General features: G+C 55.6%; 1 protein-coding gene across 1 annotated transcript in view; it reads left to right on the forward strand.

The window, feature by feature from the left end:
* Positions 1 to 23,968, forward strand: part of COPG1 (COPI coat complex subunit gamma 1) — a 25,534-nt gene extending 1,566 nt beyond the window's left edge. The window contains exons 3-24 of the mRNA XM_007130837.4: positions 381 to 461; positions 699 to 770; positions 899 to 978; positions 2,389 to 2,464; positions 2,675 to 2,767; positions 3,203 to 3,289; positions 4,441 to 4,598; positions 4,693 to 4,826; positions 6,437 to 6,504; positions 6,683 to 6,871; positions 8,790 to 8,885; positions 10,870 to 11,113; positions 12,147 to 12,222; positions 13,538 to 13,641; positions 14,022 to 14,147; positions 14,459 to 14,527; positions 17,093 to 17,235; positions 17,521 to 17,692; positions 18,316 to 18,413; positions 20,803 to 20,941; positions 21,170 to 21,268; positions 23,711 to 23,968. Coding sequence (XP_007130899.1) covers positions 381 to 461; positions 699 to 770; positions 899 to 978; positions 2,389 to 2,464; positions 2,675 to 2,767; positions 3,203 to 3,289; positions 4,441 to 4,598; positions 4,693 to 4,826; positions 6,437 to 6,504; positions 6,683 to 6,871; positions 8,790 to 8,885; positions 10,870 to 11,113; positions 12,147 to 12,222; positions 13,538 to 13,641; positions 14,022 to 14,147; positions 14,459 to 14,527; positions 17,093 to 17,235; positions 17,521 to 17,692; positions 18,316 to 18,413; positions 20,803 to 20,941; positions 21,170 to 21,268; positions 23,711 to 23,841 — 2,535 coding nt within the window. The 3' untranslated portion in view covers positions 23,842 to 23,968. The remainder of the gene's footprint in view (positions 1 to 380; positions 462 to 698; positions 771 to 898; positions 979 to 2,388; positions 2,465 to 2,674; positions 2,768 to 3,202; positions 3,290 to 4,440; positions 4,599 to 4,692; positions 4,827 to 6,436; positions 6,505 to 6,682; positions 6,872 to 8,789; positions 8,886 to 10,869; positions 11,114 to 12,146; positions 12,223 to 13,537; positions 13,642 to 14,021; positions 14,148 to 14,458; positions 14,528 to 17,092; positions 17,236 to 17,520; positions 17,693 to 18,315; positions 18,414 to 20,802; positions 20,942 to 21,169; positions 21,269 to 23,710) is intronic.
* Positions 23,969 to 25,538: the final 1,570 nt, after the last annotated feature.

Below are 25,538 nucleotides of genomic sequence, written 5' to 3' on the forward strand. Positions count from 1 at the left end.
AAAAAAAAAAAAAAAAAAAGGACAGCAGGGGAGAGACCTGCTCCTGGAAAGACGGGGGCACTTTGTTCCCGGAGAGGGTTCATTAGATCTATCTTTTTCTTCGTCTTCATTTCTCCTTCTAGTTAATTAATAAGTGTTGCCTGACTATCCGTTAGTCACTAAGTCAGCACATCCTCAGCTAGTATTTAGGGAAAATTTCAGGAGTTGTTAATAGGTGAAGTAAGAAAAAAGCAAAACGAGACTCTTTGCTTATGAAAATAAAGTTGGGCAAGTGTATTTATTTACCCTGGGCCTTCTCAGACCTCGGACGCGCTTGAGGGCAGTCACGGAAGGGAAACAAACTCAGCCGGAAGGTAATATCCTTGGTCGCTTCTTGCTAGGCCCGCGTGTTCAACGAAACTCCTATCAATCCTCGGAAATGTGCCCACATCCTCACCAAGATCCTCTACCTCATAAACCAGGTAACAGGGTGAGGCTTGGGGGTGGGGAAGATGGTACTGGGGTGTGTTGGGGCGAGGGGCACAGCCCCTGTGTAGTTGTAGCCAGTGGCCCAGCTCTGGGTCCCCTCAGTGTCTCACTCCAATGTCGCCCTTGATGGAGCCTCTGCAGGGTCCAAGGATCTGGCCTGGGCTCATCTGACAGGAAGAGCATTGTGGCCCGTCTGTCCCAAGCTGAGACTTCTTTCTTGATTAAAACAGGGGGAGCACCTGGGGACCACAGAAGCAACCGAGGCCTTCTTTGCCATGACCAAACTCTTTCAGTCCAACGATGTAAGTGTCCCCACCCCAGCCCTCCTCCAGAGGGGGCAGCTCCGACAGGCTGGTGGGAGGGCCTCCTGTCAGCGAGGCTGCCTCATGCTGCGCCAGGGGTCACAGAGCTTTTCGCATCTCTTGCCCAGCCCACTCTCCGTCGGATGTGCTACTTGACCATCAAGGAGATGTCCTGCATCGCAGAGGATGTCATCATCGTGACCAGCAGGCAAGTCTTGGTCTCTGAAGGATCCACCGACACAGAGCTCATCTTCTCACGAGTACCAGGCGCTCAGACTTCGGCTGACGCGTTGCCTGTGCCTTTTTTTTTTAAATTTTTAACTCAGTTCTTTTTTTCTTTTTTCCTTTCTTCTTTCCTTCCTTCCTTCTTTTTCTTTCTTTCTTTCTTTCTTTTTGGCTGCGTTTGGGTCTTTGTTTCTGTGCGAGGGCTTTCTCTAGTTGCGGCGAGCGGGGGCCACTCTTCATCGCGGTGCGCGGGCCTCTCACTATCGCGGCCTCTCCCGTGGTGGAGCACAGGCTCCAGACGCGCAGCCTCAGTAGTTGTGGCTCACGGGCCTAGTTGCTCCACGGCATGTGGGATCTTCCCAGACCTGGGCTCGAATCCGTGTCCCCTGCATTGGCAGGCAGATTCTCAACCACTGCGCCACCAGGGAAGCCCGCCCGCGCCCTTTTCTCCTTTACTCTCCTGTCTCCCTCATCCTTCAGTTACCGTGCCCACCCGTGGCGGCCTCCAGGGTGGGCGGTTTCCCTTTTGATTCTCTGGCCTGAACTTAGGCACAGAGCCCTCCTTCCCTTGATCCCTCTCAGTCAGCTGAGGCAGCTGGAAGTTTCACAGAGACTCTAGCGAGTACCAAGAGAAAGCGCAGGGAGGGTACACGTAGGGGTATATGTACACGGGGAGCGCAGGCAGACTCGCTCCCTAAGAACTGCTTTGCTCACTAAATGTTAGGCTGGGGGATTCAGGGGACAGAGTGGACTGAAATATAATCCCTGGGCTCAGTTCTCTTATTCTTGCCACAGTTTCAGGGGGGACGTTATACATTCGTGTGTAGGTTCATTTAGACAATATTTATCGTCTGTCGGCCCCCGTGGAACTCTGGGAATAGAGCAGCAAACACGACAGGCATGGCCTCTGCAGCCCCAGAATTTACCGAGAAGTAACCCAGCAGACATGCATTAGGGAAGTGTGACGGCTGTGAGAGCAGATCAGGACGGCCAGCTTGAATTTGGTTCGGGAAAGGCCTCCTGGACCTGTCTGAGTGGAGCCCTGAGGGCTGAGTGGGAAGTAGCGGGACAGAGGTGGAGATGAGGGGGCAGCGCGCCCGGCTGAGGGGACGCAGGTGCCAGGGCCTGGGGTGGAGAGCGCGGCCTGTTTGGGGACGTCTCTGTGAGGGGCTGACGGGAGTGGCAGCAGGAAGCCTCGGGAAGGTTTCAGTCAGCGCAGGGGAGTGACCCGGTCAGTTTCCAGTTTTATGAAAAACCCTCTGGCTGCTGTGTGGTGTTTGGTGGGGCAGGGTTAACAGCGCAGAGAGGACGCCCGTTAGGAGACTGGCGTGGTGACCCGGGGTGGGCAGGGCAGGCCCGGCCCCTGCGTGAGGCCATCGCCTTGTCCCCGCAGCCTGACGAAGGACATGACCGGCAAGGAAGACAGCTACCGGGGTCCGGCCGTGCGCGCCCTCTGCCAGATCACTGACGTGAGTCCACCTTGGCCAGCTCGGTCGCCGCGGGGTCTCACCCTTCCCGTGCTTTAGCTCGTCCCCCGGCTCCTGGGAGGGGTGCGGGAACACAGGACGTGAGCCTGCTTCCTCCCTCCTGGCCGTCCCTCCTCCACACCCTGCCACCTGCACTCCTGAGGGCGGCGGGGGCTGACCGGGCCCCCTCCCGCCCACCCCTTGTGCCCACAGAGCACCATGCTGCAGGCTATCGAGCGCTACATGAAGCAGGCCATCGTGGACAAGGTGCCCAGCGTCTCCAGCTCTGCTCTGGTGTCTTCCCTGGTGTGTAGCCTCAGCAGGGGCCGGCGGGGCCGGTGGGGGGGCGGGGGCTGGATTGGGAGACCGAAGAAACATCAAAGTCGTTTTCCAAAAGAAAAAAAAAGCTTTGTATCCCCAGATCTGAGAGTCCCACCCCCTTCTCAGTGAAGAGCGCCTGGGGAAGTCTGGGTCAATTGAGGAGCCAGTTGGACAGCCTTGACCCGTCCTTTGGGGTGACAGATTTTGGAATTTGAGTCCGGCCGGAAGTCTGCCAGGGCAGGGAGAGTGAGGGTTGGAGCTGTCCCGAGTCCGTGCACTTCTCAGAGGAGCGGACGACGGGGGGGGGGCCAGGCTGCGTCTGAGGGGAGACCCAGAGCCAGCTGAACTGTGGCCAGGCCGGGAGGTGTGATGGCAGAGCATCCCGTCTGCCCACCCCTCAGTGTGCCCTGTGCCCCACAGCACCTGCTCAAGTGCAGCTTTGACGTGGTCAAGCGCTGGGTGAATGAGGCCCAGGAGGCGGCATCCAGTGATAACATCATGGTCCAGGTGAGCAGAGCAGTGATACTGGAGATACTTAGGCTGGTGGCACTGTCCTGGCCAGACAGCATGGACTCTTACCACGGAGATCCTGGCGGCCCCTGGCTGGAGCAGCCTTTAATCGTTTTGTCGTTGTGGGGAGACTTGGGGGGTTTGGGGAAAGACTCCAGGGCACCACTTGCAGGGGGAGTTGGGTTAGAGACGCTACTAGCTGGTACCGAGATATCGAGTATTTTGATGACCAGAGTGTTGTTCTGGGGCGTGCGACATAGCCGACCTGGCCCAGGCAGGCGGAGGGCCTCTGCCCAGCTGGCTTTGTCAGCGATGCGTGGAAGCACCCTGGTGGGGCTTTCACGTGCTGATCTCTCCTTCAGTGACTGCAGCCAGGAACCTCTTTATTTCCATGAGTCTCAGTTTCCTTGTCTGTAAACCAGGAATGAAAGTCCTTGCCTCACAGAGCCGTGAGGATAAACTGAGAGCCTCTGTAGCCTCTGCCCGTCTGGCCCCTACCTGCAGCCTCCCTGTGTGGGCATCTGTTCCCTCCCTCTGTGCCCCTTGTGCTGGATCTCGTCTCCAGGACCAGCTGTGTCCCCTCAAACCCTTCCCAGGGTCAGAGAAGCTTCCCACGTGGGAGGCCCTTGAGAGTCACCCTGGCAAGGAATTAGGAAAGAGCAGAGGGGACACGAGGTAACTCCGTGTGCCTTCCCTCTGCAGGCCTAGCCTTGCCGGCAGCAGCCACGAGTCCTTGGGCAGGGCAGTGGGGGCAGAAGTACCTGTCACACGGTGTCACACGTAAGGTCTGACGCTGTGAGGGCTCACGTCTGCGCAGCACCTTACGACACGTGTCCCCCTCGAGGCCTGGCTCCCACTTTCTCTTTCTGGTCGGAGACGCCCGGTCTCCTCCTGTTCTTCCACCTGTGGTGCCTGTCGTCCCCCCAACGCCTGCACTCACGCTGCCTGTCAAGGCCCTTGCTGAAATTGGAGGCGGACCAGGACCGCAGACACCCAGGTGGCTTGCTGGGCACGGTCGCACCCAGGCTCTGGAGGAAGCGACCACGATGCCCACCCCGGAGCCCAGAGGGACCGTGACCTCCAGAGCCCCACGGCCAGGGGGTCCGGCCTCACACGCCCGTGCTCTGCTGCCCTCTCGCGCTCTCTAGTACCACGCGCTGGGGCTCCTGTACCACGTGCGGAAGAACGACCGCCTGGCTGTCAGCAAGATGATCAGCAAGTTCACGCGGCACGGCCTCAAGTCCCCCTTCGCCTACTGCATGATGATCCGCGTGGCCAGCCGGCAGCTGGAGGAGGAGGACGGCAGGTAGTGGCCCCGTGTCGCCCCTCATGCCACGCGAGGCCTCGCCCGTCTCCCGGGCGGGCCCCCCAGCGTCCTCTTGCCGCCTGTTGTCCCGCAGCCGCGACAGCCCGCTGTTCGACTTCATCGAGAGCTGCTTACGCAACAAGCACGAGATGGTGGTGTACGAAGCCGCCTCGGCCATCGTCAACCTGCCGGGTTGCAGTGCCAAGGAGCTGGCCCCGGCCGTGTCAGGTGACCGGGCGCTCCCCATCCAAGCCCCGCACGGCTGTGCCTGCCAGGAGCTAGGCCCTGGGCCAGGGGGCGCAGGAAAGAAAGGAAATGCCCTCAGGCGGGCCGCAGGCTACGGTTAAGAGAGGGCGTCGGTACCCAGGCAGCACCTGCTCCCTGCCGGGCCAGGGCCTCTCACCTGGGCTCTGGCAGCTGGCGGAGGCGAGGTTCAGAGGCGCTCTGCCGCCTGCGGGTGGCTGCCATGGCAGGAGGGCCCGGCGGAGGAAGCCCGCATTTATGAAGCCAGGGCCTGGGCCATCTCGGGGAGGAGAAAGAGGTCTTGGTCAGAGTCTGGACAGGAGCCTGGGTTGCAGTCCTGGCTCTGTGGCGGGGCAGCCGGGCGAGCCTGAGCGAGCCAGCTGTCCTCTCTGCGGGAAGGATAGGAGTCGTGCCATTACACTGGCAGCATGGTGCACGCGGCACCTGCGCTCTGGGCGGTCGTGCAGCAGAATCCGCCGGGCTCCCGCTGCTGTCGGGCCAGCTGCTGAGTGATCAGTGCCTTGGTCGTGCAGGCCCCGGTGCTGAGCGTTGAGATCTCACTACATGCTGGGGTGGCAGGCACGTGCCGGTGGGCTGTGTTTGGTCCTGGAAGGCGGGTGCGTTGAGAAGTGGGACTTGGAGCAGGAGAGAAGGGGCAGGCGTCCCAGAAGGACAGACCTAGTAATGAAAGCCCTGATGTTCTGGCCAGAGAGTTCCAGCTGCAGAGGTTGAGGAGTGGTCGGCCCTCCTGCTTTTCTCATGTTCTCCAGAATAAGGTTGCAAACCTGTCAGGCAGAGAGATGGGGTTCACATTTGCAGAGAGAAGTCTCTCCTCCTCCTTGGCGACAGAAGCAAAAGAACTAAATGAATTCATTCCCTGGTTCGAATGTTTGTTCTTTCTTGTTGTATTACTCATGTTCCAGGATAACGAAAGTCAAACAGAGAGAGCTTTTAAAATAAGGGTTGTTTAAGAAAACCGTAAATAAGTGCTGAAAAAGTATAAGAGAATGGAAGCCAAGTTATGAGGAGAGGAGCGTAGACACTGCAGAAAACAGCAGTCACGTTCGCCGCCCCAGCGAGTGCACCCGGAGCCTGAGCTTCCTGAGGCCAAGGCGCGGGCTGGGGCGGCCGATGCTCTGCCGGGACCCCGGGTAGGGCAACGGCTCGGGCCCCGGGGCAGGCAGCCCCGGATGTCAGTCCTGGTTCTGCTACTTCCTGGCTGCTGCCCTCGTTCCTTCAGTTGCTCTGCCCCTTTGTGCCTTGGCTCTGCGTGGGGAGATACGGGAGCCGCTTTGCAGGCGTGTGGAGACTCGCGGGGACACGGCAGGCAGTGCTCAGCCCTGTGCCCGGCACCGTAGGCTCGTGCGTGTGAACCGCCGGGTGGTTGCAAGCGCGCCCACGGGTCCGTGCGAGGCTCAGGTGCCCACGGGGAGGATGGCTGTCTCCTTGGTTGGGGTGGTGGCACCAGCAGGGAGACAGCTGGACGCAGCCTCAGAGCCCTTGCATGTGTGCCCCGCCGCTGTGCCCGGTCCCTGCCCCTCGTGGAGGCCCCTGGGCTTCCCGGCAGCCCAGCACCCGTATCTGTCTTCCCGCAGTGCTCCAGCTCTTCTGCAGCTCCCCCAAGGCTGCGCTCCGTTATGCCGCCGTCCGCACCCTCAACAAGGTGAGTTCGGAGTGGGGCTGGGGGAGTGTCTCCTGGCCCCCGCCCTGCGGGAGGTGCAGCCCTGGTCCGCCTCTGTCCTCCGGCGGTGACCTGAGCTCACCCGAAGGATCAGCGGAACGGTGGGGGACCTGCTGTACCCCGTCCCTGTCCTCATTTCTTTCCTCCCGAATCAAAACAGGTGGCCATGAAGCATCCATCTGCGGTGACAGCTTGTAACCTGGACCTGGAGAACCTGGTTACAGACTCGAACCGTAGCATCGCCACGCTGGCCATCACCACCCTCCTCAAGACGGGCAGCGAGGGCAGCATCGACCGCCTCATGAAGCAGATCTCCTCCTTCATGTCAGAGATCTCGGACGAGTTCAAGGTCCACAGTCCCCGCCTGCCACGTCCCCGCTCCGAGCCGGGGCGGAGGTTCTGGGGGGCTGGTGGGGCGGAGGGCTGGCAGAGGTGCGCGCGATGCTGCGTCCGGCTGTTGTCCAGCGAGGCCGGGAGCCTCCGGGCCAGCTTGTTAAGTTCTTCAGTGTTTCTTGTGCGCTTGCCATGTGCTGGGCAGAGTTTGGAGAAAGGGGAACAGAGCAGTGGACAGACCAGTCCTGCTGTCGTGGAGCTTGCTTGCTGGGGAGGGGAGGTGGACAGTCAGCAAGGCGGGGACACGGTAATTTCACACACGAGTGCAGGGAGGAAACCCCACAGGGTAGAGGTTCCCAGGAGGAGCCGCCCCGGGGAGGTACCCGGGAAGGCACGGGAGAAAAGGCAGAAGCAAGTGTGTTGGGAACAAGAGGAAGGGGCTGAAGTGCCAGGTTGGGGGCTTTGCGGCCAGTGGAGGCCATGAAGTCGGAGCAGGTGGTGGCGAGACCGTGTGAGGCCCGGGGGCTCGTGGTAAAGAGCTGTGGTTTTAAGGAAGCTGCTAAAGCGTTTTCTGTAGTGTTCTCTAAACTTTTACTTTCAAACAATTCACAGAAGGTTGTAAAGAAATATACTGAGAATCCCCCTGCTCCCCTCCCCCAGCTGCCTCGTCCTCCAGCACCCGCAGGGCCACAGGACAGTGTCACAGCACAGACACAGGCCGCAGTTTGCTCACCAGTTACACGTGTGTGTGTGTGTGTGTGTGTGTGTGTGTGTGTGTGTGTGTGTGTGTGAAACTCTGCGTAAGACACAGGATGCTCAGCTACACCACCACCAGGAGACTCCCTGTTACACGTGTGTGTGTGTGTGTGTGTGTGTGTGTGAAACTCTGCGTAAGACACAGGATGCTCAGCTACACCACCACCAGGAGACTCCCTGGCGTTCCCTGCATAGCCACACCCATCCCCTCCTCCCCACCCCTACCCGCTGCGGCGATGTGAATGACTGTGGTAGAGCATGGTGAGTTCTGTAGCAGGAACGACACAAAGTAGGTAGAATAAACTCTGCCTGTGGTTTATAGGAATACTTTGTAGACTGTGGAATGACACAGTGAGACTTGCACGTAGAGAGATCCTTCTCAAGCTGCTGGAGGGTGAACTGGACTGAGGCTTGGTTGTGGGAGTTGGGCAGAGAGGCGAAGGCACCCGCAGGCCTGGGAAGCGGGAGGGGGGCTGGTCTCAGAGCCCCTGGGGAACAGAGCCAGGTGTCGGCGCCATGTGACAGCTGAGGGCGTGAACGTCCTCAGAGGTGAGTCCGTGTTCTAGTTTGGGTTCACGGTGCTGTGGATGCGTTTGGGGAAGGAGGGAGACGGTCAGGGCTGAGAGGAGGGAAGCGGGGGTAATGGTGGTGATTGCGGCCAAGTTTGAGGTGCCCGTGGGCACCAGGTGCAGTTGTGTGGTAGACATTTGGAAGCACTGCTCTTGAACTCAGACCAGAGATGAAGATTTGGGCGTTGGGGGCATAGAAGAGGTGGTTAAAACCACGGGAGGAGATGAGATTGCCAAAGAGACGGGAAGAGGAGAGGGCTGGGGCCAGAGAACCCCAAGGGGCAGCCTGAGCTGGAAGGCTCAGGGGTGGGAGTGGTGGGGGAGGGGAGAAGCAGGACAGGCGGCATGGAGGGGCTGGCAGACTTTCCTTGAAGTCTGAGTAGGGGGACCCAGAGTCTGGATGTGGGCCTCGGGACTGCTGTGCATGCCTCCCTGTCTGGGGGGCTCGGGGCTGCGGGCCCCCCGAGGGTGGAGGTGGGGCTCCCCTCGCGTCTTGACCTGTTGCTCCCAGGGCCCGGCCCTGCCTGGGGAAGGACTCCGCTGGCACTGGGTGCGTGAAGTAACCACGAGGTGGCAGGGCCGCCGCTCACGCGTGTCTGTTTGGCCCAGGTGGTGGTGGTCCAGGCCATCAGCGCACTGTGTCAGAAGTATCCTCGCAAGCACGCCGTGCTCATGAACTTCCTGTTCTCCATGCTGCGTGAGGAGGTAAGAGCACGGCGCTCGGGCGCCAGGTCTCCTGTGGGGGTGGTGGCCTGGCCGCTGGCTCCACACCCAACTAGTTCTCGGGTGTACCCAGTCCACCTGCTGGCCGGCTGCTCTCCTGGTGCCCGCAGCCCTTGAAACTGCTCATGGGCTGACAGTGTAATCATGCACCAGTCACTGTGATCACACTAATAACCCCAATGACACGCTCCCCGGGCTCTAAAGACCCGGCAGATGCCCCAGGGTGAGGCTTGTGTAGAAGATGGGAAACCTGGTGCTGTCTGGTGTCATCTCGGCGTAGAAATAGTCCAGCCGTTCCCGGAGCTCCAGGCTGGTTTCTTGGGAAACTGAGGCTAATAGCGTGACTTTGGTTCTATTTTTGTTCCCGACGTGAATTAGTGATTCACGGGGGCCACCTTTCTTGCTTGTTTGAGGAAACCGGTGCGTTCAGAGGAACAGAAGCAGAGTGCTCATGCGGTGGGTTTGGTCCCCGGATACCTGGCGGCCCTTTGCCCCAGCCCCAGATAGGCCCTTGGACCAAGGCAGTGGAGGAACCGGAGCCTTGGGTGCCTCTGGGGTTCACAAGAACATGAGAAGGGAGCAGGGCTTAGGGTGCCTTCAGCTAACGGCCCAGCACCGTGGAGACACCACACAGCGTATACGATCTTGTGATCCTCATAACAGGCCTTGTCGTAGACGTTATTTTCGCCCTTTAAAAATCAGGGATCTGAGACCACCTGCCTGTGGCCACCTGGTCAGTAAGTGTCTGGCTCCAGAGCCCGTGGTTTTCTCCCGGACCTCCCTGCCTCCCAGGAGGCTCCACGGAAGACAGTGTGAGAGCTTCACTCATTAGAACACAGCACTCAGACACCGAGACCCTGTCTGCTAGAAAAGGGTCTGTCCCTCAGCACAGGGTGAGTCAGCCATGAGCCGCTGCAGGCGAAGCCCTGCAGTTACTCTGAGCCTGTCAGTGCCCAGTCGGCGGGCGGGCTGCAGAACCGGTATTATAACTAGGGCACCTGCTGACAGAACAGCCTTATTGAAATGTAAGGTGCATGTGTAATTCACAGAGCGTATTTATTCTTCACAGTAACCCATGAGGTCAGTACGCTAATGGTCCTTGTTATGAAGGTGCCTGAGGCTCAGACCAAGAGAGTGACTTATCACGGCCGTAAAACAAACTAATCTGAGAACAGGGGCCAGATTTGACCCACAGACAAGTTCTACTTGGGTTGTGCAGAGTTTTACACATTTAGAATTAGTAGCCATTATTTAAAGATGAGGAGAACCACCTCGATAGATTTCCAGTTTCTCTTTAAAAACTTCTAAGACCTGGCAGCGCTAGGCTGCGTGGTGATTTCGCTCTTCAGATGGGATTGGCACTACGCATGCGCCACCGTCCCATCCAGTGTGCTGGGCGTTGCCGGGTTACGGCCGGGCACCTAGGCGGTATCTCACTTGCCACTTCTGTTATTAAAGTCTGTAAGTGGCAGAGCATAGATTTGACCCGGGATCATTTGTCTCTCTACTGCTCTATTCTGCCTTTTTTTAAACTGTCATAAAACACCCACGACATAGAATTCTATCACCTTATCTGTCTCTAAGTGTAGAGTTCAGTATCGTGAAGTACATTCACATTGGCGTGCAGTTAACCTCCAGAGCTTTTTCATACTGCAAAACCGAACTCTGTTCCCATTAAACACTAACACCCCACTCCTCCTCCAGCATCCACATCACCCATTCTGCCTTTATCTCAAACTTGAAAAGAAAATGAAGTCCCAAATATTTCTATTAAACCATCTACTCTTAGAACAGGCAGGGCCCCAGCGGGCATTCAGCCTGAGCCTTCTGTTTTACACAGAAGGGAGGTAGCGGCCGGGAGAGCTGGGCCCTCGTCACCAGGTTCAGTGCCTGCACCGCTGTGCCGGGTCCCGGTTAGGCTCTGGAGAGAGCAGCCTCGGCACTCAGCTCGCCCCTTGCGCTGCAGGGCGGCTTTGAGTACAAGCGGGCCATCGTGGACTGCATCATCAGCATCATCGAGGAGAACGCGGAGAGCAAAGAGACGGGGCTGTCACACCTGTGCGAGTTCATCGAGGACTGCGAGTTCACCGTGCTGGCCACGCGCATCCTGCACCTCCTGGGCCAGGAGGGGCCCAGGACCAACAACCCCTCCAAGTACATCCGCTTCATCTACAACCGAGTGGTCCTGGAGCATGAGGAGGTCCGGGCAGGTGGGTCAGAGCAGGGCTGCCCCTGGGCCCCGGGCTTGCCCTGGAGTAGGCCCCCCAGCAAAGGGCCCCGAGCCCCCGGGGGGACGCGGGCACCTGGTGCTGTTGCCTCACAAGCTCGGTGTTTTATAGTCTTGTAGGAGGGACCTTAGGTGTTTGGGCCTCATCTAGGTGAATGGTTCTTAACCTCTAATTCGCCTTAGTGATTTTTTTGTTTTTAAGTGTCACTATATGTTGTCATTTAACTTTCTTTCTCTCTTTCTCGCTCCCTTTTTCCTTTCTTTCCTCCTTTCTTTCTTCCTTCCTTCCTTTCTTTTTGGTGTTTAGTTTTTTATTTTTAATAATAGCTTTGTCGGGGCTTCCCTGGTGGCGCAGTGGTTGCGCGTCCGCCTGCCGATGCAGGGGAACCGGGTTCGCGCCCCGGTCTGGGAGGATCCCACGTGCCGCGGAGCGGCTGGGCCCGTGAGCCATGGCCACTGGGCCTGCGCGTCCGGAGCCTGTGCTCCGCAGCGGGAGAGGCCACGGCAGAGGGAGGCCCGCATACCACACACACAAAAAAATAATAATAGCTTTGTCGAGATATAATTCACATACGCTAAAACTCACTCTTTTAAACGAGTGTGCAGTTCAATGTGCAACCGTCATATTCTTAATTTTACTTTTAATTTATTGCTCTGTTTTTCTCATGCCCTCTCTGGACAGATGTTCCTCTTTCAGCAGTTGTTACTCGTTCAGTAGTAGTTTGTTCTCTTGTTTATGGTCGTGTACTGCTTCACTGTGAGCTGAGGCCATTTGGATACAGAAGTTGAGGGCAGCTCTCGTGGCCCCTTCTTAGTTAATGCTGAAAGGGACTCCTGGGACCCAAGAACAGGGCTGCCTTTCCCGTGAGAGGCGAGGAGTCGAGGCCGGGTTGTGCCCACGTGGCCGAGGCTCCTTGTTTCGTGGTGTCGGTTGGGCCTGCCGGGTCAGGGCTGCTTGGCTCTGGATGGCCCGTTCCGAGCCCTGGCAGGAAATCGTATTTGCTTCGTAAACACAGGTGCTGTCAGTGCTCTGGCCAAGTTCGGAGCGCAGAATGAAGAGATGCTGCCCAGTATCTTGGTGTTGCTGAAGAGGTGAGTCCAGGCCACGGGCCTGGTGGACAACAGCGTTCCCTTGGGCCCAGGCGGCTGTCCTTTGTCTCTTTTTAATTGAAAAAAGGGAGAAAAGATACACAACTATTAATTATAGGAAAAAATGGAAACACAGAAAAGTATGGGACTTCCCTGGGGGTCCAGTGGCTAAGACTCTGCCCGCCCAATGCAAGGGGCCCAGGTTCGATCCCAGGTCGGGGAACTACATCCCGCGTGCCGCAACTAAGACCCTGCACAGGCTAAATTAATTAATTAAAAAAAAAAAAAAAAAAAGCATGAAAAGTAATGTCATGCAAAAATCCCTCCACCTAGGCGTTCATTTGAGGTGTTTTCTATTTTAAAAAACAGCTTTATTGAGATATAATTCGAGACCCATATGATGTACCCATTTAAAATGTATAATACGATGGTTGTAGTACATTCAGAGTTGCATAACGATTGCCACAGTCTAAGCTGAAAACTTTTTTTTTTTTTTTTTTTTTGGCCATGTCGCGTGGCTTGTGGGGTCTTAGTTCCTGACCAGGGATGGAACCTGTGCCCCCTGCAGTGGAAGCGCGGAGTCTTAACCACTGGACCAGTGGGGAAGTCCCGACAACATTTTTAGCACCCCCAAAAGAAACAGTGTACCGATTAATAGTCATCACAACTCCCCCCAGCCCCCCAGCCCTAGTCAACCACTCGCTTGCCTTCTGGCTCTGGATTTGCCCGTTCTGGACACCTCATATAAACTCAGGCATACAGTGTGTCACCTCTCATGTGTCTGGCTTCTTCATGATGTTTTCAGGGTTCATCCGTGTTGTAGCATGTGCCAGTACTTCATTCCTTCCTATGGGCAAATAATATTTCATTGCATGGATAGACCACGTTTTGTTTGTCCGTACGTCCGTTGATAGGCATCTGGGTTGCTTCCACTTCGTGGCTGTTGTGACTAGTGCTGCTGTAAACAGTTGTGTGCGACTCTATATGACACGTTTTCAGTTCTCTCTTGTGTCTACCCAGGAGTGGAATTGGTGGGTCATATTACATTCTTCTGTGATGTATGCTGTGGAAATAGGAGATGTGCCTCCCTCACTGGGTGGGCTCTGGGGAGGGGGTCCAGGGAGTGTGAATACGGCCACCTCCTAGTTAATTAGAGTCCCGCGGGCCCTTCTGTGCATGGGATGCCTGGGTCCGCATCCGAGGCCTGAGCTTTAAGAGACCTGCTTCCTCCCACTGAGCTCTGCTGAAGCCCTGCAGCCTCCCTCCTGCCACCCTGCGGGGCCCCGGTCAGGAGGACCTTGTGTTGTTGTGGCCACAGGTGTGTGATGGACGATGATAACGAAGTAAGGGACAGAGCCACCTTCTGTCTGGGTGTCCTGGAGCAGAAGCAGAGGGCCCTCAGCGCGGGCTACATCCTGAACGGTGAGCCCTCCCTGGCTGACCCCGCCCCGCCCCCAGCGGGGCTGCAGCCTCGCCCGGCGGTGGGCTCCGAGGCAAGGCGCTCTCGGCTGGGCTTCCACGGCGGCTGCAGAGCATCACTGTCGCCTCGGGAGACCCAGGGCCCTGCGTTCACAGCCCTGTGGGTGGAGACAGCCCAGTGAATTGAAACACCAGTTCCTCATAAGAGCCTCCATCTGCAGAGTGCCTTACCCTTTATAAGTCTCTCTCCTGTGTCCGTTTACTCCCCACGTCAGTCCTGCGAAGGACGATGTCATGAGAAAGTGGGACCTCAGAGGCCTAAGTGGTTTTCTCAAGGTCCTACAACCTCGACCCCAGGACCTCAGTCTCTCACTGGCCTCTAGGTCTGACCGTGTCCATCCCTGGTCTGGAGAGGGCTCTGCAGCAGTACACTCTAGAACCATCAGAAAAGCCTTTTGACCTCAAGTCTGTGCCCCTGGCCACCACACCCATGGCAGAGCAGAGAACAGGTAAGTGACACCTGCACTCCTTTCATAGGCCCTCCGGTCCAGGCCTCCGCTGGAGGGTCTGCGTTGGCTGCAAAGTCACTAACCCTGCCCAGGATGGATGGGGCTCTGCTGGGTGGAGGGAGTTATCCCGTCTGCCTCTGGCCGCAGGAAATGAAGACACGTAGGCACAAACACCTGCTCTCTTCCTCACGTGCTCTGTACTTCACACTCTCGGGGGTGGAAGTTATAACCCCTGAGTAACAGCACCGTCGTCAACACTACCCTGGCCCGTTCCTGGAGTTGTGGGTCACCATGCATGTTTGTTCCTGCAGAAAGCACCCCCATCACAGCAGCCAAGCAGCCTGAGAAGGTGGCAGCCACCCGTCAGGAGATCTTCCAAGGTGAGTAGTGGTGCTTGGCGGGGCTTCCCGGGACCGCGGCTAGGGTAGCGGTTCTTCTCCAGGGAATTAAGAGTAGGAACGGTCATCGGTTGGGTCTCTCCTGAGTGCTGGGCTCTGAGAGTATTTAGACAGCATCTTTGACCCTCAGGTGGAGGTTACTGGGTCCATTTGGTATTGGAAGATTTGGACGTTCAGAGAGAGACGGTGATTTGCCCAAGTTTGCACAGCAAGAAGGGGCGGTGGGGGGGTGGCGGTGGAATTAAGATCCAGCTCCAGCTGATTCAGAGCTGCCTCGGCCTTGGATCTGAGGCTCAGTTCCCTGAGGCCCAGGCCAGTTCCGGATGTCTGATGCCATATAGCTGACTCAAGGGACACAGTCCTTTGTCTCGGGTTCCAGATGTGTTCCGTCCACCTTGCCTTGCAGGATTTTGTTTAGGTTTTCATCTGTCCCTCTGCATTTTTCAAGGGGAGAGGCCGCGCGTCCAGTTGCCAGAGCACGTTATCCACTAGATTCCTACCTTTGAGGCCTAGCACGTGTCCCCCGTCCTTGGTGATGCCCTCCCTGAGCTCCTCTCTTCTCTTCCGTGGTCCTGCGCAGTTCTCCACGTTCTGTCGTCTAGATTCTCTGTCATTGCACTTAGTGCCTTCCTCACAGTAGGCTCCCGATCATCGCTGAGTTAAATTAAGTTCCACCTTCTCCATTCCCTTCCCGAACCCTGTCTTCCGTCAGCATACTGACTCAGATTCAGCAAAACTAGGATCCTGAGCCGACTGGGATCACTCTAATCCGAAACTTTTCCTTGTGCGTTAGTTCTCTCTTGCCGCTGTCACAAGTTACCATGAAGTCAGTGCTTTAACATAACACAAATTTATTACCTTGTTCTGAGGACAGAAATCCAAAATGGGTTTCGCCGTGTTGGCGGTGCCGAGCTCCCTCTGGAGGCTCTGAGGGGTTCGTCTTTGGCGGCCGCCTACATTCGCTGCCTAGAGCCCCCGTCCTCTGTCTTCAAAGCCAGAAGCACAGCCACAGTCACATCTCTCTGCCTCTGACCCTCCTGCCTCCCTCTCAGCAGGACCTTGTGGTCACTTTGGACTCACCCAGATAATTCAGGAGACGCTCCCCAGCTCAAGATCCCACGTAACCCCTGCAAAGTGAGGGAACGTACTCACAGGTTCTGGGAATTAGCTCCTGCACATCTTGGGGGCCGTTGTTCTGCCACGCCCTCCAAGGAAGACTCCTTTGAAGCCTCTTTGAGGGACTCAGGCCCATTTGTAAACAACCTTCCGAAGCCTAATATTTATTGATCACATGTTAAGTTCCAGGATCTTTGCTAGATCTTGACCTTTATCGCCTCTTCTATCTTTACAAGAACCCTGTGGATATGATTATTGTATCTATTTTATTGACGAAGAGTCTGAAACTCAGGGGCGTTAGTTTTTTTTTACACCAGCAGAATCCCCCAGGCAGTAAGGGGCATGTCCGCAAACTTGATGCCCAATGAAATAAATTCCCATAGAAAAGCACTCTGGTGGCTGACGCTCACAGGACGCCTGAATGTGCCTCCTGATATGTAAGCTGGCTCTTTCTGGGATTTTTATCGCCTGCACGTTCAGAGGGCTGAAGCAGGCACACAGGCTGCCTCTGTGGGGGGAGAAGGCCAAATAATAACAATGCCTTCTTTCTCTCCCTATCCCTGAAATGTGAATCGAGTACCTACTCAGGCAGAATATCAGATCCCTGGCCTCAGGCACAGTTCTTTTCCACGTGGAGTTCAATTTAACTGGGAAGACAAGTTAAAAATCTTGAGTAGTGGTCTTCAGATATCAGTATACATCAGAGTTATCTGAGGAAACTTGTTAGAAATGCAGACTGGTGGATCCCAAACCCAGAGATTTTGATAGAGCCGATCTGGGAGGGGTCCAAGAATCTGCGTTGTTAACAGGCCCTCACCCCCAGGTAATTCTGACACAGGTGATTCATGACCACTCTGTGGGGAATTCTGCCCCTGCCGTAGAATAGGGGCAGCCGCCAGACTCCTCGTTCACCTGGACTCACCAGGGCTGGAACCTGGCTGTGGGCCGCAGGGAGAGGCCTTCCAGACGCCCACCGTCCACACTACGTTGGGTTTTCTGCAACACTCTGAATCTGAAGCCTCTCCTTTTGGGCCGCTGTCTTAAGTGCCCCATGTCTAAGGCCAGTTTGTTCTTTCACCTGGTTCCGTGGCCATCACAGCATTCAGCCCCTCTTAGTCTGTTCCCAGTCTCCCTCTTTTCAGACCCCTTGCTGAGCTGCTGAGGTTGAGAGAGTCTCCAAATGGATTAGGCCTGGGACGTTGGGCCTGAGGTCCACTGGTTGCTCTGGCGTCTTGTGTGGGACAGCGGGGCAGAGTGTTGCACGTGGGTGGCACAAGCTGAGCAGGGCGAGGGAGGTGAGGAAACGCTCGGGTTTGTTCGGGAAATCGGGAGTGACTCCTTCAGTGGGTGGGAGGGCCTGAGGACCAGGCCTGAGGATCGGCTAGGGGCATCGCCGAGCAGCTGAGCAAGCGTGTGGCCTGGGGGTTTCAGAGCAGCTGGCGGCAGTGCCGGAGTTCCAGGGGCTGGGGCCCCTCTTCAAGTCCTCGCCTGAGCCCGTGGCCCTCACTGAGTCGGAGACGGAGTACGTGATCCGCTGCACCAAACACACCTTCCCTGAGCACATGGTCTTCCAGGTGAGCCGGGGGGAGGCCCTCCCGCAGGGCCCTGGCACCCCGCACCGGTGCTTGGAGCCCAGCCCGATGCCAGATCCACGACCAGCTGCTGTGTCCCTCGAGTCCTTGATGCAGGGCCTCTGTGGCTCCTGAGTGTCCACGTGCAGACAGGGGGCCTGGGACGGGGGCCTGGGATGGGCGTCGGCGTGGCCCTGGGGTGAGAGGCAGGACCTCCTGGCTGCTCCTGTGCAGCAAGCTTGGGTCCAGGGCAGTGTCTGAGCGCCCACCCCCCGCTCCCTGGTCCAGTTTGACTGCACGAACACGCTCAACGACCAGACTCTGGAGAATGTCACAGTGCAGATGGAGCCCACGGAGGCCTACGAGGTGCTGTGTTACGTGCCCGCCCGGAGCCTGCCCTACAATCAGCCCGGCACCTGCTACACGCTGGTGGCCCTGCCCAAGGAAGACCCCACGGCGGGTGAGCCCCTCTGCAGATGCCCCCCTGGCCTTGTGGGAGCCCCTGGGGGTGGGGTGGGTGGCTTGTGCACCAGCTGTTTGTTTCCTGTCAGAGCTTCAGCTCCTTGAGGTCAGTCCCGAGAAGAAGAGAAGGATGGCTAAGTCCTGGGGGCTTTTCACACATCCGCTCATTTCCTCCTCATAGACCCCTGGGGAGCAGGAAAGTAAGACTCGGGTTAAATGGCTTGTCTGAGTTCACGTGGCCGGTAGGACGCAGAGCCCAGGTCTGCCTGGTCGCCAAACCAGGACTCTCTCATTGTACCAGGAGAGAGCACAGAGGAAGGCCCAGAGACAGGCACAAACATGGACCGTCCCAGGTCCACTCCAACCAAAGAAACCAGGTGCTTTTTCCGGGAGCCACCCTGCAGCATCTCTGCATTCCTCTCTCTTCCTTCCCTGTGAGGGCAACTCCTGGGGGCTGCAACCTGGCCCTCCTGCCTTTTACAAGCCGGTGCCCTCTGTCCAGATTTGTGGGGCCGGGTGGCATGTGCCGCTAGTGCAGGTGCAGCTGAGGCCTAAAGGGCAGGCTGTGGCCGCCCGCCCGCAGACGACCTCGCCCGACCGCCCGGCCTTCCCTCCCCGCAGTGGGCTGCACGTTCAGCTGCATGATGAAGTTCACTGTCAAGGACTGCGACCCCACCACTGGGGAGACCGACGCCGAAGGCTATGAGGATGAGTATGTGGTAAGAAGCCGGGGCGAGGAGCCGACAGCCAGCCGTGAAGCGTCTTCTTGCTGGCTGGGGTTTCGAAAGAATTTTTTTTTTAACTTAAAAGAAAATACATGTTCGTGTGTAAAAAGAAAACTTGGGAAGTGCAAAAACAAAGTATACACAAACAGGAAAACGTTACCCATAGTCCTTGGGAATGACTCGGGGCGGGGGGAGTTGTATCATTGCAGTTATTCTGTACATTACAGATCTTGCTGTGCTCACTTAGAACCAGAGTGTATTTTCCTGCCATTACAAATACTTCATAAACACAATTTTTAATGACTTTAAGATACTCCCTTATCTTAATATATCCTAACTCGCTTGACCTCGTATTCCTTAAATACTTGGCATTTGTGATTCCAAATTTTCACTTTAAAAAAACAAATTTATGGGCTTCCCTGGTGGCGCAGTGGTTGGGAGTCCGCCTGCCGATGCAGGGGACACGGGTTCGTGCCCCGGTCCGGGAGGATCCCACGTGCCGCGGAGCGGCGGGGCCCGTGAGCCATGGCCGCTGAGCCTGTGCTTCTGGAGCCTGTGCTCCGCAACGGGAGAGGCCACAACAGTGAGAGGCCCGCGTACAGCAAAAAAAAAAAAACAAAAAAAAGCACAAATTTTTTTTTTTTTTTTTTGGCCGCACTGCATGGCTTGTGGGATCTTAGTCCCCCAACCAGGCACTGAACCTGGGCCCTTAGCAGTGGAAGCGTGGAGTCCTAACCTCTGGACTGCCAGGGAATTCCCAAATTTTCACTTTTTAAATGCTACATTAAGCATCCCCTTGGGTACAAATTTTTATCTGCATTTCAAGTTATCTTCTTAGGACAGATTCCTAGAGGTAGAATAATTGGGTCAAAGGCTAAGCCTGATTTTAAGACTTTTTGAGGGACTTCCCTGGTGGCGCAGTGGTTAAGAATCCGCCTGCCAATGCAGGGGACACGAGTTCGAGCTCTGGTCTGGGAAGATCCCACACGCCGCGGAGCAACTAAGCCCGTGTGCCACAGCTACTGAGCCTGCGCTTTAGAGCCCGTGTGCCCTAGAGCCCGTGCTCCGCAACAAGAGAAGCCACCGCAGTGAGAAGCCCGTGCACCACAATGAAGAGTAGCCCCCGCTCGCCACAACTAGAGAAACCTGGTGCACAGCAGTGAAGACCCAACGCGGCCAAAAAAAAAAGGACTTTGATTCATGCTGTCACATTGCTTTCTAGAGAAATTGGATCAGTTTGCATCTGCTGGGCAGTACTTTCATGCACTGAAACGGCCCTTCCAGTTCCAGCTCTCGGAGCTTGCATGGAACTGAGTGCAGGGTGGTTCTGGGGTTTGCCCAGGTCACAGTGGCTCAGTGCCATCTGAGTGCAGACCCTGATACTAAACCTGGGATGGAGATTGGCAGAGCCCTCATGTCCAGAGGGGCAGTCACTGAATACAGCTGATGGTCACTTGTGTCCTCCCAGGTCCATTGTTGAGGATGGGCCTTCCCTGAGCCAGCAATGACCTAAGGGCGGGAACTGCCCTAGGATAGGAGGGCTGGGTCTGAGGCATAGCTTCTACCGTAGGAGCCGAGTCCTAACTGTGAACACCTTACACGTGCACAGGAGTAGGGGCTCAGTGAAGAGCTGTTGGGTGAATGAATGGGCAACCTTTATGTACAGTTAGTTCAAGGTGGGGGGCAGTATGACGTGTCGGCCCCAGGGAGGACATGGCCAAGTCACAGGATGCAGGCCTCCCTCCGTCCAGTCTGGCACTTACTCTAGGCTTCAGAGTGATGTGTTCTCATAGCTGTCTCATCCGAGGATGAGGACAGTGGGCCCTCCATATCTGTTGGTTCTGCCTCCCTGTGTTCAACCAACAGATAGAAAATATTCAGAATTGGGGTGGGGGGTGTTCCAGAAAATTCCAAAAAGCAAATCTTGAGTTTGCCACACAAGGCAACTATTTCCATGGTGTTTGCATTGTACTTACAACTATTTACATAACATTTACATTGTATCAGGTGTAATAAGTAACCTAGAGATGATTCAAAGTGTAAGGGAGGATGTGTGTAGGTTAAATGCAAATACTGCAGCATTTTCTATAAAGGACTTGAGAATCTGCGATTTTGGTATCCGAGGGGGTCCTGGAACCAGTCCCCACAGATACTGAGGCACGGCTGTAAACGGGTGAGGCGTTTTCTGCTGAGGGAACACCACTTGGCTGTGAGCGCCCCGAGGACGGGGAGCCGGTCAGGTGGTGCCTGTCCCCTGACCACAGTGCCTAGCAAGCACCTGTGGCTGCGTGGTGGGAAGGGGCAGGTGGCCAGAGTGGAGCAGAGGCTCGGAGGTGTCTCTCCCCTAGAGCTGTGTGCCTGATGCGCCCCTGCCTCTCCCCAGCTGGAAGATCTGGAAGTCACGATAGCTGATCACATCCAGAAGGTCATGAAGCTGAACTTTGAAGCAGCCTGGGATGAGGTGGGGGATGAGTTTGAGAAGGAGGAAACATTCACCTTGTCCACCATCAGGACACTTGAAGGTAAATCCTGGGGGTGCCATTTGCTGCTGGCCTGCCTTACAAGATCCTTGGCTACTGTTGAAGCGCTCCCCCCGCCCCCAAGTCCCCAAAGATCCAGGGCCACGTCTAGAGCGCGTGCTTCAGATGCCACTTCATTAAAGACTGCAGAGTGGGGTCAGGGCATGGGGGAGGTGGTGGTGGCACCAGGGGGAGATCGTGGGTTAATAACACTGGGATTTCTCCCCACAGAGGCTGTGGGCAATATTGTGAAGTTCCTAGGAATGCACCCCTGTGAGAGGTCAGACAAGGTGCCGGATAACAAGAACACGCACACGCTGCTCCTGGCAGGTAGGCGGCATTTCTGGTGGGAAGGGCCTTGATGCCACTGCATCCTGGGCTGCGGGCTCCCCCCGGGAACCTGGGAATTCAGAGTTCACAGCGTTGGATGTTCACAGGGCATGAAGAGACCTGCAGTGAAATGTCTCCCTCCCAGCACTTGCTGCCAGTAATTCCGTTTCCCTCCCACCAGGCAGCCAGTGTTACATTATAGAGGATGCTGTGTATCCTTCCTGTGAGCATAGGGATGTAAAAGCAAATGTGTGCGCAGCTCCCTTTTGAAACTCAAATGTTTACATACAGGTGGTGTATATGTTGTTCTGCACTTGGTTTTTCACTTGACGGTGCATCTTGGAGAACTTCCCTATCGATACCAGAGCTTTCTCTTTTCTTTTTTTTTTTTTAAGTAACATGAAATTTACCGTTTTAACCACCTTTAGATGTACAGTTCAGTGGCATTAAGTACATTCACATTGTTGTGCAACTATCACACCATCCAACTCCAGAACTTTTTCATCATCCCAAACTGTGTGCTCATTCTTTTTTGTAGTTGATTACTATTCCATTCTATGGATGGACCATATTTTGTAGAACCAGTTCACGTATTGATGAACATTTAGATTGTTCTAGTCTTTTTTTTTTTTAATAAATTTATTTATTTATTTTTGGCTGTGTCGGGTCTTCGCTGCTGCGTGCGGTCTTTGTCTAGTTGCGGCGAGCGGGGGCTGCTCTTCATTGCGGTGCGTGGGCTTCTTATTGCGGTGGCTTCTCATTGCAGAGCACGGGCTCTAGGCACGCAGGCTCAGTAGTTGTGGCTCACGGGCTCTAGAGCACAGGCTCAGTAGTTGCGGCGCACGGGCTTAGTTGTTCCGTGGCGTGTGGGATCTTCCCGGACCGGGGATTGAACCTGTGTCCCCTGCATTGGCAGGCGGATTCTCAACCACTGTGCCACCAGGGAAGCCCCTGTTCTAGTCTTTTGCTGTTACAAACTGTGCTGCCGGGAATAATCCCATACATACATGTATACGTACACACTTTATCTTGACTGTGTGCACTGAGGGTATTTGTAGGGTAAGTTTCCCAAGGCTTTAACCAGGTTAAAGTGCATTTTTCATTTTGGTAGATATTTCCAGTTGCCTTCCATAGGAATTGTATGCCTTTTCTCCCACACTTCGGACAACACAGTGTGTTACCAAACTTTATGATCTTTGTCGGGTGTAAAGAATGGTGTCTCCATGTAGTTTTGTTTGTTTTTTAAAAAATTTATTTATTTCTGTCTGCATTGGGTCTTCGTTGCTGCACGCAGGCTTTCTCTAGTTGCGGCGAGCAGGGGCTACTCTTTGTTGTGGAGCACGGGCTCTAGGCGCGCGGGCTTCAGTAGTTGTGGCACACAGGCTCAGAAGTTGTGGCTCACGGGCTCTAGAGCGCAGGCTCAGTAGTCGTGGCACAGGGGCTTAGTTGCTCCGCGGCATGTGGGATCTTCCCGGACCAGGGCTTGAACCCGTGTCCCCTGGCATTGTCAGGCAGATTCTTAACCACTGCGCCACCAGGGAAACCCTCCGTGTAGTTTTACTTTACATTTCTTGTATATTGAAGGAAGTTAAGTATATTCTCAAATGCAAAGTGCCATTTGTATTTCCTTTTCTGTGAACTGTTTTCAGATCCTTTGTCTAATTTTCTGTTGGGTTGGTTGGTCTTTTCTAATAGGAGTGGGATTTTAAGCACTTATCATGGAAATTTTCAAATTTACACAAAAATGGAACCCCCAAGTACTCACCCTCCAGCTGCAACAACTCATTCTCCACCCCCAGATTATTTTAGAGCAAGCTCCATATATAGACATTTCATGTGTAAATGTTTCTGATCTGTATGCTTCTCTAAAAGCTAACGATCCTTTGTTTAAAAGGGAGGCAATGCACTTATCACACCTAAAACAATGAACGAAAGGAAATTTTTTTTTCTGAGTGTTTATAAACAGGGTTAGGAAGTAGTTCTGCTTCAGTGCCCTGCTCACAGCTGACAGCCCCCAAGCCCATCATTTCTGACCACAGTGAAGCAACCCAGTCCCCTGGGTTTTGCAGACACCTGCGCTGCGGTTTTGTCATGGTGGGGCTGTCCCCTCGTCTGTGCTCTTAGATTCCGTCAGCGTGTGTGAGCGCCCCTGTGATGTCAGACACAAGCCTTATGTGTCCAGTAATTCATTTTAGCTTGGCCGAAGCGTGAAATACAGCTTGTAGAGTGATCTCTACTGAGATCATTGATGATGATGCAGCTCAAGAGGTAAAATGACGTGCCCAGGGCCTCACGCAGCGATTTCAGCCAGTGCTCCTGGTTGCGGGTCCCTCCCATCTCACGCCCCAGAGTTGCCTTCGCCAGTTGTTGCAGGTGCCCCTCTCAGCCCAGCTCTCAGCCCCCTTCTGCCTTACACACCTGGCCTTCTCTCTTCTCTTCCAGGCGTATTCCGGGGGGGTCATGACATCCTGGTGCGCTCGCGGCTGCTGCTTTTGGACACAGTAACAATGCAGGTGACAGCCAGAAGTTCGGAGGAGCTGCCAGTGGACATCGTCTTGGCGTCTGTGGGCTAAGAGGCCAGCCTGCATAGGACCAAGTCCCACCCTTCCCCCCACAACACTGCAGAAGTCAGGCCTTCCTTATGAACCCAGTGGAAACTCCTTTCCAAGCCAATTGTATTCAAAAACAATTAGGAATCAATGATTTTTTTTTCTTTTTTTTTTTTTTTTTAAATTTAACCCCTGCCCCAAAACTCCCTGCTGAGGGTAACTTTTGAAAGAGGGGGATGATTTTTAGCTTGTCCTAGAACTTGCTGCCTTGCCTGGCAGGGAAGGGACATCTCAAATGAATAAATGATTTTTTTTTTTTTTTTTTTTTTTTTAAATTTAACCCCTGCCCCAAAACTCCCTGCTGAGGGTAACTTTTGAAAGAGGGGGATGATTTTTAGCTTGTCCTAGAACTTGCTGCCTTGCCTGGCAGGGAAGGGACATCTCAAATGAATAAAGTGCTTGCACCACCTCTTGAATTGATCCCCTAAGGAACCATCTTATCCCTATAAATAAATCAGCATGTATTTATTGAATGACTGCTACTTCTGCAGACTCGTGCTTAGGAGTCCGGCTTCCCTACCACCAGGAACGCCTCTGCGTGCCCTTTGCACCTGCAGCCCTTTGCCACTGTATTTACCATGAGGCAGGACCCTCTCACTGGCCTCCGTCCGAGCCCCGTGCCCAGGAGCAGGAGCAGTGCAGGTTTGCTGAGGGAATGACAGCAGCTGGCAGGCGTTGAGTCTTTGCCCTTAAACCACCCTCCTTTCACAGGAGATCAGTGAGGCCGGAGGGTTTGGGTGGATTACCTGGCTGTTGCCTAGTGCCAGGTCTGAGGTGGCCGGTGCACTTCTGCCGGAGGAACAGCCCTTACAGAGCAGAAGTCCCTGGTTTCCTCTGCTGGGCTTTTAAACACAAGCCAGGTGTTTTGCCAATTTTGTGGCTGAAATACACCTGTAAAGCCTATTTTTAAAAAACATAGGCCTCAACCCTTAGAGATTCAGGTTTGGGGGTGGGGGAAAGGTGGGGCCTTGGAAAGTGTTCTGGTGCCCACCGAAGTTTCAGAGTGACTTGTGTGATCCATGGCAGTTTTCCTGATGGTTTTTCAATTTTTGCCCGAAACTATGGGCCGTTAGTAGGACTGCGAAGTAAGGAAAATTTCCCGATTTCACCCCTACGAGAACCTGGTGCCCTGGAGTCGTGGTTCCCGCTGTACGGAGAAGGGGGCTGCAGGCCCCCGGGTCGCATCTAGTGTCTCTGCCAGCCTGCACCCTCGGGACCCTTCCCGGCCCATTTCCGAGCTTCGCCCTGGGAGGGAGTTAACCCCGCAGGAGAACGGCCCACACGGAGGACGAGTCCCCGAGACAATCAGCGGCTCCTGCTCGGGCTCCTTCAGGAGCGTCAGGTTCCGCAATCCCAACCCCCTGCAAGATGCGGGAGGGGAAGAAGCCCCAGCGCTAGGCGGAACCGCCGGCCGCTGGGGGGCGGGGCCGGCCTGTGGGGGCGGGGCGGCCTGTGGGGGCGGGGCCTGGCGCGGGGATCGCGGGGCCTGGCGCGGGGATCGCAGGCGCGCGGAGAGCGACGCGGACGCTGGGTCTGAGGTGAAGGTGGGGAGGGGAAGGGCGGACGGGCAGGCGGGCCTGAGGGGGAGGCGAAGTGGGACGGAGGCTGAGCGGGGGTGAGCGGGGCTGAGGCGGGATGGGAGGGCGGCGGGCCTGAGGGGG

The sequence above is a fragment of the Physeter macrocephalus genome, unplaced genomic scaffold (assembly GCF_002837175.3).
Source record: "Physeter macrocephalus isolate SW-GA unplaced genomic scaffold, ASM283717v5 random_253, whole genome shotgun sequence".
NCBI classification, from domain to species: Eukaryota; Metazoa; Chordata; class Mammalia; order Artiodactyla; family Physeteridae; genus Physeter; species Physeter macrocephalus.